Raw genomic sequence first — 14,530 nt, 5'->3', positions numbered from 1 at the left:
CTCCCCACAATTCCCCACATGCGGCCTCCCTTTTCGGAGTAAAGAATTTAACATAAACAGGTAGAAGCAGCGAACAGAACACCTCCAGACCCTTACCTAAATGTTCATGGGGCATACCCTAGGCGAGAGAACGGCAGAAAATGAGTAAAACCACGCGCCCCGAACTAAAGGTGCCGGCTTGTTTGTTTGATGGTTTGCAGTTGATGGTTGCTTCCTTGTTTGCAGGTGCAAAACTTCTCCCAGTATTCTCGCTGGATCATAGTTTTCAGGAACATCAGCCGTAGTTTCTTTATGCAGTTGCTTTTTTTGATTTTCCCGCAGTCAACGTTACTACTAAAAAACGTTGCCCACGCAACGGTTGCTGCTTTCGGCGCGTCGACGGCGGCGCGCAGTAGCAGCCGCATTTTCTCCCTCCTCAGCGAGAGAGCTGCGCTACTGCCAGCGAAATATGAGCCAGCTGCATTGTCCTACATCAGACAGCATTCCTGGAGTTCCATGCGTTTCGAATTTCCCGCCTAACATGAGCGCGGATGAACACTCGCACTTCCGGTGCGCACCTCCACTCCTTCACATCCGGCAACAGGTTTGAAAACTTCATTCGCCGGAGCGGTCGGTCGGTTGGTGCGGCCTGTAGCGTCTACTGTGGAGTGTGTGTTGCAGGTCCGTCCGCGGACTCCGGCACCGTTGTCAAGCCCTGCTTGTGATGCCTCCAGACGTGCGGTAGCCGGCCGGTCCGACACAGCGACGACGTCGAAGCAACGCCGGAACGGGAAACAATCGTGCGGGGTAAATTGGTGGTGTGAAACATAGCGTCCGCCGGTTAGGCCTAGCGACGCTGCCGCCGCCGGTTTAGTCGTCATGGGTTGTGCCGTGAGTACCGCCGCTGACAAGGAGGCCGCTGAGCGGTCCAAAAAGATCGACAGGGACCTTCGAGCTGATGGCGAAAGACAAGCGAGGGAAGTCAAGCTCCTGCTGCTGGGTGAGTAGCGCCGAAAAACTGCGACCGACCGGTAGTCGCCGCCTGACAAGCAGCCCGGCTTGTCAAGCCCGTGCGCGATCGTCCGACAATTCGATGATGCGCACGCACGTTTCGTTATCATCGCTGCAATTCCAGGCACGCGCATTGTTGCATTTTTTGTTACCGCTGGGTGCACGGCGACTAGTAACGAGCGTGCAATCGGCGTTCGTGCGGCACGCAGCGTGCGTCGGTGCCCGCATCTTAGCCCTAATCAACCACTCCCACGGCGGTGACCGCCGCAGAGCCAAACCGGCCGACCACTTTCGTTCGCCGGCGGGAGTTTTCGGCGCGTTTTGATTTTTAGCGGGCGCGATAAGGTGCACGAGCGTCAATTGGCCAGGCGTCTCGGTCGGCTGCAGTGTAAACACAGCCGGCAGTTTCGGCCTCGCATCAAAGGGTTTCATTCGTAGCCGGAGAGGGCAGCGGGGGCTCCCGGATCGCTGGCATCCGCTCGATCCGAGTTGACGCCGGGCCCTGTAGGCTCGCTACGCCGTGGTCGCGTTGTCGCTCCGTAACCTCGACCGTGTTGTTTACATTCCTAAGCCCTTCCTAAAGCGGATGTGCGCTTGTGAGGGGCAGAGGGTCTGTGTGCGTGTGAAGTCCGAGTAGCGTCGTTCGTTTATTCGGCTCTCCCGTGCGGCAAAGCTTCGCGATGGAGGGGGGTGGGGCGCAGAAACGTGGGTGAGGGCCCTTTAACAATCCCGGAGTCGCGTTCGCATCCGCTCTTGCCGCCTGTCGCAAGCGTTCCGGGCAGATCGGTACAGATTGGAGCCGCTTCTCATAACGTCGGACGACTAGCGTCGCCGCACACACGTCTCCTTTCTGTTTTTTTCCTCCATTCTCGGCCCATCGATCACGTAAAAGGAACGACTTGGCATTGCTTCGTATGTGCGGCGTGAGTCGGCGCCGGAGGAGGCCCGCATTCCCAATGCGGTTGCATCTTAGGAAGGGGAATTAGCGCGAACGGATGACGCACATCGTTCTCCGTGTACCGTCTTCTGTTTTTTTGCCGTTTCTACGCGTTCGCGAGGTTTACACTCTCAAGTAGTGGCATCATTAGGGCACTGTGTCGGTAGTCGCGGATGCAAATGCATTCTCCGGAGCCACCGCGGTACAGGCGACATCGGCACCGTAACGCACGGGTGCCCCTGCAGCGCGAACGGCATTGGACAAAGTCTTCGCGGTCGGCGATGCGCGCAGGGGAAGGCGCGCGCCACACCTCCCCGTTGTCGCACGCCGAGGTGCGGCGCGGCGCTCTTTTTATTGTATCTTCCAGTCCGTCACGTTGCCTCCGACCCGACGTGCCCGGGGGTGCCGTGCCCTTTCTTCCGTGTCGCCTCGGCTGTTGCGTAATTAAGGGGGTATTAGCATTTGCGTTGTGTGGCAATGTAACGCGAGCGACTCGTATGGATCTTTCGACGTTCGACAGGAGCCAAGTAGAGTATTCCTGCCTTCTCCCGTTGCCCCCCCCCCCCTGTAGCTTGGACGATGTTTTAGCATTCTGCCGAGCACCGCAGAAATATGGCAGGCAGAAAGCCGCACTGACACACACACGAGGGATTTTGCGCAAGCGCCGTCTTTCTTCTGTTTCCTAGCTTGTGCGAATCGTCTGGGGACGGCGGTACTTCCATCGTAAATCTCGCTCTTGGTAACACGCCGTCTGGCAGGTCGCGAGCTTTCTGGGCTCTTGGTGAACGTATATGTGCCGACGTCTGTTGCACAAGCATACCAAATGGGGACTTTAAAGCGCCGCTGGTTTTTTCCCGCCGCCAAGGTCTTCGCCCAGACGTAACGTGGTGCGTGTTCGAAGGCCAAGCTGTCAACGGCTCCACGGGTGGGTGTCCTTTGTTTGGGATTACCCCCCCCAGAGTCGAGTTCAGAGGTCGCCTGGTTTCTCGAGCACATTGGCGCGTGGCTGGAGCTCGCCAACTTTCAAGGGCTTCCAGAACCATGTGCTGTAGTGCTGCGTTTATTCCGACCGCACAGGGTGCAGATTCTTTGTGTTTGCTCCGGGTAGTCTCGGCACGATGTGGGGAAAAATTGTGCTAAAAACTTTTCATTTGCAGCACACTCGGAAATCTTGCACACCAAAAATAGAACTGGCTGTCTGGACGGTATGTTTGTTTAATGGTGCAAGCAAGCACTCCTGCAGAAAGGAGGATGACAGGAGTAATGCGTGAGGGAAGGGAAATAAATGTAATTAACGTTAAAGAGAGGAAATTAATTAATGAGAGGTGGAAATTAATGGGAAAGAGAGGGAACTTGGGTTGAAAAATAACATGAACAAATTTAGGGGGAAATATTGTATGGTGCAGGATGCAGGTGGCTGGAGGTTTGTGGGAGGGGCCATTGACCTGCACTGGAAACCAATCGGCAGGTGATGTTTATAGTAAATGGGGCCATGAAGACAAAATACACAAGTTTGGTTGATTGAAAAGACTGCCTTGTCCCGGTAACAAGAATACAATTTTTTTTTTTGCAATGTTCTAACTAATTACGATCTGTTACAGAAAACGTACAAAGCAGTGGCAACTCACCCGCCACATTTCAGCAATTTCTTTAAGACTTCAAAGAATCTTGTTTGTGCATTTGATAGTTACCAACCAAGCCACCGGTAAGAAATGTGAAGGGGTGATTGTAGTGGGGAATCTGATAGCCCTGTCACACAGCAAATGTAATGTCATTCAGAGTGGGTGACATAAGCTTTTAATGACACTCGGTTTGGCCATGTGGGTCTACACGGTGAAACTAATCTCATTTGATAGTAATAGCGGGGACGATTAGCAAGCTCACGAAACTGCAAAATTATATTTGAAGTGTGTCCAGAATGTTTTCATGCATCATAGTTTTTTAAAAGGAAACAATTTTTTTTAAATTACAAAGAAAAGAATCACTATTGCGGGGACTAAGTAGGCATTACAAGCCAAGTCCTCAAGAAATCTGTATCAGGGTAGTGGAAGCATTGAAGATGAGCTTTCTTTTTTGTAAGTACTTATTTGTCCTTTTTTTTATTGGAAAAACCATATAAAAAGGAAAATAGAAGTTTACTGACAGTTTTTAGAGACAGTATGCTCTGGTTTATTACTGTCGAGCCTACTCATTTGGCTGCTGAATGAGCTGCCGAGCCTCATTTAGCTTCTAAATGCCATTTGCCTCGAATGTCATTTGATATTCTAGTGTAGCGCTTAACTAATGACATCTAGAGCAAATGACATTTGCTCTAAATGTCATTAACTTGTTGTGTGACGGGCGTATAAGTTTGTCTGATTGAGAAAACTGCTTTGTCTCGGTATCAGGGATATGAATTTTATCGCAAACTTCTAACGATGTATTAGAGAAAATATACAAAGCAGTGGCAACTCCCACAAGCCACTTTCCAGGGGTTTCTCGATGACTTCAAAGAATTTCGTTTGTGCATTTGACAGTAGCCGATGACCAAAGCCACCGTTAAGGGGGACACTAATCTTGAGGGCATTTTTGTTATTTTTTAGCCCGTGCCAGAGATTTACACATGATGTGTATTTTAACATCCTGAGGACAAATACGTGGTCAGTTTTCATCTACGGGCGTAAGTTCAGAGTTGTACAACATGTTATGCCATTCTGTTTCGGGCATTTTTTCATTAATTACCCATGAAATACTCTAATACTTTGTATCCCTTTGTGCTCTAGCAGGACCAGGAAGTGCAACTATACCGCTGCAGTAATTTTAGCATTGTTTCTGCAATTGCTGTAAACTTGTTAAATGCCAGGTCATCAATCACCAAAGTTTTCGTAAAATGAATGGCATAAGAAATTGTGCCAGGAAAAAGATATTCGATATTTTCGTGGTTTTATTGCACTGTTCACTTCATAAGCTTTCTAAATGATACAAATCTGACCAGTACATCCCAAGATATTGTACCCGAAGGTTGACCTCACAGGAAAAAAAATTGGCCGTGAGAAAACAAGGCACGAAGTTTGGAAACATAGGTGAAAGTGGTCATTTAGGCAACTTCAAAGGGCGATAGCTTTGTAAATACTTATGGTACAGCTACGATATATTTTGCAGGTACATTCTTCGAAGGCTGCAGACTGCAAATAAAATTAATGCAGAAAATGGATTTTTTGGCAAATTTTTGGTGCTCAAGACCAGTTAAGAAAACATGAATTGGGGATTGTAGTTGGGAATCTAGTTCCGTTTCACTGTATCACTTGAATACTGAGTTAACACACTGGTAACTATTCTTTTAGTGTTGGCTCACATCACGCCACTCCTGCCCACTGCAGCGCTGAAGTCCAATACTTCTTGCTTTTTTTTTTTCCAAACATAGTAAAACATTGAAAAAAGCATATTTCATGGCTAGAATGGAGCTGAGAAAGGGCTAGTTCTTTAAAATTGAAAAAAAAAGTCGTATTTTGTCTTCATGGTAGCTTTAAACCACGTCATCTGTTACTTCACTATTTCGTAGAAGTCTGCAACCTTAGTTTTGTCTCCAAAGGGCACTGGGAGAGTAAACACCGTGTACTGTTTGCATTCATCGCGCAAAACTACTGTGATGATGACACACTGCTTCACAGTGTCTTCACAATTTTCGTTTACTTCATGGCTGATATTGAACTTGTTTCTTTTTTTTTTTTGCCGCAGGTTGTGTAATGCACATCGCGCTCAGGTTGGGAGGTAAACGTGCAAGTAATCCGTTAAATTTACCCCTGCGGAGCTGCCGGTGTGTTTTCATAGCCAGTGAGAGTGAATTGGCAAGGAGGATGGCACGAGAAAAATAGTGTTTTCGGAAAAAAAAAAGTATTTCATTTATAAAATGTGCATAAATTGCATTTCATATGCATTCTAGGCTTTCATCTGGTATGGTGATTAGTGTTCATGACTCACTTCAGTGACCCTTTAGGGAAGGGTGCATTCGTCGAGCTGTCTCATTTTTCTTAACAGTGGAGATTAGAAAAGCTTTTATTAGGCTGTTGATACAATGAGTCGTTGATAGCATTGCTGCCGACTAGATTACTTTTTCTGGGTGTAGTTGTTCGCTTGGGTGATTCATTGTCGTCAACTGGCCTGTCCATCATTGAGTGGCAGCTGCTGCAACGCTGACAGGAGTTTGAACAAAGCAGCAGACCTGTTGCTCGGGCATTTTCGAGCATAGATAAGTCAGTGCCTGTTTCATAACTCAAGGCACAATTCGTCTGGGTAGCAGTTGTCTGGGCTTGCACAACAGTCGAGTGCCCATCTGGCGATCGCACTTGCTTCCACTGATGCACACTGCGTAGTGACCAGCCCTGCCAGGTCCAGTGACCTTCTTGGCAGTTGTGTCCTCGCGTCATGACTGGCCACGTTGCACGTCCAGTTAATGCAAGCTCACAGCTCCTGTTTTTGAGATAAGCAGATAAATGCAATGAAAGGAATATATCTCTCGACATATTTGCTCGTTTGAATGCGTGGAGTCAGCCGCACAGACATCACCCCGATGTCTTTTTACATTATTAATCTTTTTACATGACAAAAGGACCTGACAGATGATCAAACAAAAACAGGCAGCTTCGTGAAGTTGCTGTCTTTGCAAATTGGGTTCTTCAACTTGCACGTCTAGTCGAGCCTGTTTGCTGTTGCTTTCTTTGTGGTCGCCTTGAATCAGCGGGCAGTCGTGTGCACTCATCAGGACAACTTTCTCGGCATGCATAATGGCTGTCATCTAGGTGATCGCAACTTCTTTCTGTGAATATTTAAGTGCCGATGGATAGGGAAGGAACGCGTACCGGACGGTCCTTGTTCCGCTCTTGTCCTTTGTGTCCAGTGTCGGAGTAGTCACGCGTGTTGTTTTTCCCCAGTTTAAACTTGCCCCTCATTCCGCACGCATCCCGTGTTTCTGACTAGCAACCCTGTGGATGTTCAATTGCCATCTTTTTTGGCGGGCAAGCTTCCTGCATGACGTTACAGCTGATGCAGCCACAAGTACATGGCTTGCGGTAAAATTGCTCAGTGCAAGTTTTTGCTGAGGCAAAACTGTTATGCTATTACTGAAGGGCCAGGTGTTCCACTAGTTTGGTTTCATCAAGGGTGTTTCCATTGGTTCTCTGCTGGAAGAGCACTTTCCCAAAGCTAAAACACACAGTGTGCAAACAATAGCCTCATGCTAACAATGTTTCAGTTAGTGCGTCATGAGCCTAATGTACGTCAGTCTATTCCATAGACCCTACCTCTTAGGTGCACGAAAATACTGCACACAGTCTTTATCGTACAATCTGCCAAAGTATTTAAATATTCTCGAAATTTTTTTTAGATTGTTGTCTACAAAAACATCATGGAATCGATAAATCTTTTCTGTCTGATTGAATAGGCTCATCTGTGTAGTTCTTTTAGAATACAGCGTAACAACTTCTTTGAATTTGCTTTACATATATGTAATCTTTTGCACCCGAGTCAGCTTGCCTATGTGGACATTACCATTGTGTAATGAAATTTGTGTGAAATTGTGTCATTGTGCAAAAATTATAATTGTGTAACAGAGCACGAGTATACAATGTTTTCACTGGTTTGAATTGTTGCATATTTTCCAAATTATCGCATTGCCTTTGTTTTCAACCACACCACTGCTGTGTAGGCCATAAGGGGTCAGTTCGGCAGCTTTTTTCCTTCCGTCCTCTCTCGAGCTGTACTTTGTTTGAGAGAAATTATACAGTAATCTCTCGTTATAACGAAATCACTTTACTCGAAATATCGCTTTATTTAAAGGGCCCTTGAGAATGGCCCTGTATTGATTACTACCCCACATTGGATTGGGCTGTATTACCGGCATGAGATGTTGCAGGCTATAAAAACATTTGTTCGGGGTTTTGCGAACGAATTGCATGTGCGGGCAATGACAAGAGGTCCTCGCAGTCACATTAGTTGTGTACAGTGCCCTTTGCTTGCAGCAATGAATCATGAATGAATGGGGACAGTTGCCCCAGAAGCTACTCTGCAAATCACCGGTATACAAAGGCATTGCTGGACGTGGCTACAGTATCGTTGAAATATGTGTGCATTTGCTGCTTATACCAGGGCTGGCCGGCATCAAAATTGTGGCCTTTGATCGTGTACCCTTGCTATCGTGCCTCCGAAAAACAGCAAAACATATTGATTTGATTATGAAGTTTCACGCACTGACGCTTCACAGGCGATGAGGTGCACCGCAGGGGAGGGCTGCAGGCTAATTTTGACCACCTGGGGATCTTCAACGTGCGCCGAAATCTCCAACACAGGGGCATTTTTGCCTTTTGCCTCCGTCAGAAAAGCAGCCGCCGTGGCCGGGAATCGAACCCGCGTCCTTGGGGTCAGCAGCGCACTGCCTTAGCCACTGAGCCACCGTGGCAGGTCAAAAAAATATTCTCAAAAAAGCATTGGCTTGTTTGTGGCCATTTTTGTAACAGCATGTTGGACGTTGGCACTCGCTTGCACGGTCTGCAACACTGCCATTCAGTTCTTGGCCGAAGCAGTGGTTGTTGTATTGGACGTAAATGGGCGTTTAAAGGGACCCTGCAACTCTTTGAGCAGTGCAAGTAAACCTGCGCGACGTTTAGATTACACTGCCGGGAATACCTGAGCCAAATATTACACGTGCACGTGAAGCGGTGAGCGCGCAAATCGATGTGAAAGACGCGGAAAAACCAACCACTCTCTCTTCAGTTGTCCTCATTATGCATGGCCTAAGGGACGTCACATAGGCCACGGCTGCCCGATCGGCTGTCACTGGTCAACTTCGCTGCTAGATTCTCCCATTTCCGTCGTCGTCATCGCTGCGTACGAACCTCTTCTATGCCTGAACCTGTAGGCACAGTTTTGCCGTTTCTTTTGTGTTTTGAGTGCGCTCGGAGTTTGAGTGATGAGCTCAATACTTCCCTTTCAACGGGACCACTCGACTACAAACGTTTATTGCTTCAAAAACGCCCTACCAGCCCGAGCGCGCACTTGCGAGCAGGCACCCATGCCTGCTTTTTTGTGGCACCAGACCGGAAATAGGACCCTCCGCGTTGCGGAGAAAAGGACAAAACTACCCGGCATGTGATATGCCGAAGGCCGCCGAAGAGAACGCCGCGAGCCGCCCCCCTCTCCCGGAGAGAGCGCGCAGCTTTCGTCGCGTTGCCCGCGGTTGAGTTGAGAGGGAACGATTATGCGCGATTTCTCATCGCGCGTGGTTTCGTTAATTGTGAACGGATTTTCATAATTCTTGCGGGAGGAGATTTCTGGGACAATAGACTTTATCCCAAAATACATTACTAGTAGTCGATGGCAAGTGTTGCAGGGTCCCTTTAAGCGAGCGCTGTACAATGCACCTTTTTTTCTTCAAATATTTGGCTTGTGTAATTTATTTCAAAGGGTTGAAAAGTTTGTGTGGAAAGTATTGGATCGGTCCTGCATTGATCTCTCAATGTGTCAAGTAACCAATTAGCTGTTTTTCATCCTTTCAGCCTACACAATCGCTCACCTCGAGTTACATTTTTTTTGAAGTGATGTGTTGCGGGATCAATCGCAGGCAGTGCGTACTTTGAATTCGCTAAAATTTAAACTTTACAAATGAAACAAATCGGGGAAACTGGACCAAACAAGAACAGTAGGAAGGGGGTAACAGATTGACGTGGTGAGGCAAACCAGAGGTTATAAGATCGATTAGTGCCATCCTGACCCCATTCATTTATGACGGCTTGCAGGAGGTGGAAATGGGAAGTGCACATTTGTGTTGTCACTTCATCAAAGAGTGTGAAGTTGTTAAGTTAGAGGTTCTGCACATGTTCTGTTGCCCTCCTGCCTTGGCCCTCCTTTAGTTGGGCAGAAGTTTTAGAGGAAAGAAGAAACTTGCGATGCAGCATGATGTCACGCAGTCAGCCTGACATCTGTTGAAATGTAGAGCACATCTTTTTATTTGTAGTTTCTTGGCGTTCATTTTCTGCACGTGCGCTTGCGTGGCATTTTCCTGATATGTTGCTTGGTCAGGTGTAATCTTATCACCAAACGGCGGCAGGATAGGACGCAGGAGCAAGGTAACTGTGGCCCAAGCAGATCAGACGCAGGTGCATCCGTTGAATAAGTTGGCATATGGGATGAGCCGCATAGCAGAGTGAGCCCCTGCACTGGCTGCATTGTTTGTTTGGTGAAGCTTGTGCATTCACTTTGCTACGCTAAGTCAGAGGACTGCACAATGATGCACAGCTGCTCGGCATTGATTATATCATCACTGTGGCCACGGCATCCTTCTGCATGTAGCCGGGCAAAGCACATCTGTGTGCGGGGGCAGATTTTTTTTTTTTTTTCTCTCTCTCTCTATCTGTTTTCACTGTTTGGTGCACGTGTCTGCCTGCTGGGAGTTCAAGCAATCCGCAGGCATTTGTAATTTGCGAAAACTCAGTGAGCATAAAATCCACCTTGCGCTGTCACATGATGCAGTCACATTTTTGGCCAATTTAACGTTCACTTTTCACGAATAGACTTCTAATTATGTTAAACACCTTTGAACCTTACTTTTCACGCTTCTCCACATATATCCTCTCTCTCTCTCTCTCTCTTTCTCTCCCCCCCTCCTCTTGGTGGACATTGGGTGTACAGGAGTTTTTGGGCCAACACCTAGGGACATGAAACTCTGGTGGTCCCTTTCCTGTTAACAGCGGTGCTGTCAGGCCACTGGGTGTTGCAGATGTACACATTCTTTTCGCCGTGTGTTTGCCAGGCCAAGTGGACACTCAAGGAAGGGGATAACTGTTGCGACAGCATGGGACAGGCACAATTCCTGGCTGCTGTGGAAACATGGAGCATGCGTTTCCCATTGCCATATATGCATTGCAGCAAGCTCCACAGATGTGACCGAGCACATGGCAGTGATTTTTACCACTTTATTGAAAGTAGGCTTCGCAGGTGGCTTCTCAGAATGACATTTGTTGCCAGGCCATTGCGTACGTCTCCGTACAGTGCATGGCGCGCTGGGTAGCCAACTGCTTGGCTAACTCTAAATAGCAAACAGTGCGATAAGAGCTGCTAGAGTTTTACCGGTTCAATCTGTAAACAGGTTCCCAATGTGGTTTAGTGAAGCCGGAATTGAACCAGAACGGAATAAAGTCACCCGAACTGGAACCGAACCGGAATTTCTCTATTTCATTTCAATTTGTCATTGTGCTTGTGTTTGCACATCATTAGATTACCCGGCATTAATGCAAAAAGGTGTGATTACACGAAATAGGACACGCACAGAATAATTGCGCGCCGTCATGTGCACAGATCCTTTGCTGAAGCTTTTTGTGGCTACTGAAAACAATTGCTGACGATTACGATAATTCCTGATGCGAAATTTGGGCGTAGTGTGAACTGCAGTCTTCTCGGCGACGGTGCATACCTCCTGCATCTCGGGAAGTGATTGCATCATCAGAGAATGCACGACAGCGCGCACTTTTCTCTGGCATTTTCTCGTAGTGCACCGCCGCCGCCGAGAATGTCTTTTCCAGCCCCGGCATACCATCTTCCCCCTCACACTTTCGCCATACTTTCCCCCTCTGCTTTCCTTTTTGTTGTATTTCACCGATTTTCAGTGTCCTCTTCATTCGCTTTGTTACAACAAGGCTAACGGCATCGCAAAACCACAAGAGCAGGCGCAAGAGCTGCGCTCTAAAAAAAAAAAAAAAAACTACCTTGAACGTAAATTATTTTGAGAAGTTTGACTAGTTGGTTCCCTGATTGCTGGCGCATAATTTTGTAGCACCAAGAGAATGGGGGTAGCACAAGCGGAGAACACAGACACCTTTCCCATATGTGTTCGTTTCTTGTGCTCTTGTCCTTTTCTTCACCTGTCTTCGTTCCTATTTGTTTTCTTTTGAACTTTGAAATTAGTCTCGCTTAAATGTAACGTGTTCCTCTGAAGCTCTCCGAAAGGGGCCAAAGAAGTGTGCCTGCACGTATCTGACATAAAACAAGGCAGCGTTTTTACTGCGGTTCCCCATAATTTGGTCAAGCCTCTCGTACGCGTCTCTGCACGTGCGTTGTGCATGCCTGTCTGCTTCTCTCCAATACAGTAAGAACAGGAGGGTGTTCTCTTCCTCCGTTTTATCCTTTCCTGCTTGCCTCAGAGTGCGGCGCATGCGTTGTGGTAGTGTTTATGGCCCTGGTTGCAGCAGCGGCCGCCACTGCAACGGGCTATGCGGCTTTCTTGTACATCTTTTCACCTAAACACCTGATGTGGTTGCTACGGTGGTCATCCTGCAGTTGCATTTGTGCTGCCAACACCCAGTCAACCGCACCCGCAGCACACCTTGAGGCTGCTTCTTACTGTGTATTGATGGCTGTCACCGTAAAATCGAAAGCAATTCAAATTTGAAAGAACATCGCACGAAGTTCCTCGCATGTGGGGCGGGCGCGTGGTCAGGATTTAAAGATGAAGATGAAATGCAACCTTGTAAAGCTTGGAAGAACTAGTATTTGGTATTTTACTTTGCCCCATTCCAGCCTCGAAGGGCGTGTTTTACCAACAAAGAACGCAGGGATTATTGAAAAGCTTTTCAAATTTCATACTGCGTGACGTCAGCTGTGATGCAGTAGTGGCAGCAGTGATGCATTAAAAATGCAGTTAATAACAAAGTTGCGGTCACTGATCAAGTCAGTTGAAAAAGGTTGACGTTTTGGATCCCATACGCAATCCTTGTTCACAATGAGACGAGGCAAGACGTCGTTATGGTTTTCATGCATTCAAAATGTGACATAATGACCGTGCATAGATACTGGGCATGTTGCCCTCTGTCCTGTTGGTGGTATCTGATGTCGTTTATACAACAAGCGATTACACGAGAAGCCTGGTTGTCGCGTTTCTTTCTTTAGTGATGATTGTGGCATTGTTCCAGTCAGTGTTGCGATTACATTTCACGTGTTTAGCGAGTGCATGCGCAGGAACGTTTCTTTTTCTTTTCTTCCCCCCCCCCCCCCTTCCCCTTTTTTTTTTAACATCATGCTGGTGTTCCTTGAGGTGTCTCGGAAACTTTCCAGTTTCACCAACCAACGCCGCCTGTATAAACAGTGCCTAACGCGTGAGCGAAAACTGGCCAAACAGCCACTCTCCTGTTGCTCTCTCCTACCCTTCCCCGCTCCGTAGCCTTCCAGCGTGCTTTCGTGTCCGCCAGCCAGCGCCGCTTCTCGGAAACTATGCAAAATAGTGGAAAGTTTGTTCAGCGTTCCCGAGGCGGCGCTCCTACGCCTTCTTGTTTTTGACCATGCCTGTCTGTCTTGGTCTGTCACTGATAAAACTTCCTTTGTCACGAAGCAAAATCCCTTGCGCTGCCGCAGGCTGATGCCGGCTTTGCGCGCTTATCTACTCGGATCACAGGCCCTGAAATTTTCTGAGTGGGGCATCCCCCCTCTATCCCCTCCGCATTGAGGTATTGTTTTGAACCCCCTGTTCGCACTCCGCATCGGTACGCACTTCTAAAATTGAGGACTGTACTGTAGAAGCGACCGGACAGCGTGGCAGGATCGCAGCTGCTTATCCTTTTGTTTCCTATAATTTTCTGAAGTTTAAAAGCACGTGATATTATTGGAAAGTAATCGTAGAAGTGAGCGCCTGAACAAAAAACGTGCACGCAATTTTTTCTTCTCTAAATACTCCAGAAAGAAAAATATCAGTAAAATAATGGCTGCCCCATCCGAAAAAATCGTTTTCTGTTAGCTATATGTCTACCCGACAATCAGTATGTTCTTAGACTATTTCAGTCCGCCTCCGTCTTTATCTTTGGAAAAATGCAGCAAGTATGAAGCGAGCGACACGTTGAACGAGATCCCCAGTGCGCCACAGAACTAGCGCCCCGTCACGGCTCAGATGTAAGCGAAACGGCCCTTGAAGCCCAACAGGCAAGCTGACAGACACACGTCGTAAAAGTGGGTGCAGCGTTCGCGACTCGCGAGCAGTGACGTAAGGCGAGATGTCCGCCGGCATGCGCCACATAGCGGATCAGTGCCCGAACTAAGCGTCCCTACCCTTCCCATTGAAAAGCGCGCGACGCGTCAAGCAATGTTAATACAGGCGGCGTTGCACCAACGTACACGCAGTCGCCACGCAGGATTTTGTGAACGACACCAGGGTATATTTCTTTTATGAGGCCCCAATCCGTTCAGAACACTTGCTGTTTTGTAAATTAGGCAACTTTATGCTTTAAACTTCATAAAATTTGGGGTATTCAGAGTTTTTGGCAGTACTCGTGAATGCAACTCTCTTGAAAGGAGGTTTAACTGTTTCCAAATAAAAAAAATATACCAATAAGGTGTCAAGTGTTTCAGCTATGCGAATAGGTGATCAGAAGCAGTCGTCCATAGAATTCCTGTTGCAGTTGATGAAAAGAAGAAAATACACTTCACATGTACGATAAAAAGATGGAAAATCAATTTTTGCTGCAACATGGTGTGCCAGCTAGCAGTCAGCTGCGCCTGTCTCAGGGATGTGGTTTCACGCAAGCAGGTTATGGAGAATTTTGATACATTGAGTGAACCTTTCAAGCGGTGGGGAGGCGTGACGCATGC

The 14,530-nt window shown here is 47.6% G+C and overlaps 1 protein-coding gene across 1 annotated transcript in view; it reads left to right on the top strand.

Moving 5' to 3' along the window:
• Positions 1 to 573: 573 nt before the first annotated feature.
• Positions 574 to 14,530, top strand: part of Galphai (G protein alpha i subunit) — a 40,037-nt gene continuing 26,080 nt past the window's right edge. Inside the window, exon 1 of the mRNA XM_077683414.1 lies at positions 574 to 979. Within this exon, the coding sequence (XP_077539540.1) occupies positions 859 to 979 (121 nt within the window). The 5' untranslated portion in view covers positions 574 to 858. The remainder of the gene's footprint in view (positions 980 to 14,530) is intronic.

This window comes from Haemaphysalis longicornis, unplaced genomic scaffold, assembly GCF_048455015.1.
Source record: "Haemaphysalis longicornis isolate Haplotype H1 unplaced genomic scaffold, Haemaphysalis longicornis Haplotype H1 scaffold_9, whole genome shotgun sequence".
NCBI lineage: Eukaryota > Metazoa > Arthropoda > Arachnida > Ixodida > Ixodidae > Haemaphysalis > Haemaphysalis longicornis.
Note: the sequence above shows the minus strand (reverse complement) of the source record. Positions and strands in the feature narration are given on the sequence as shown.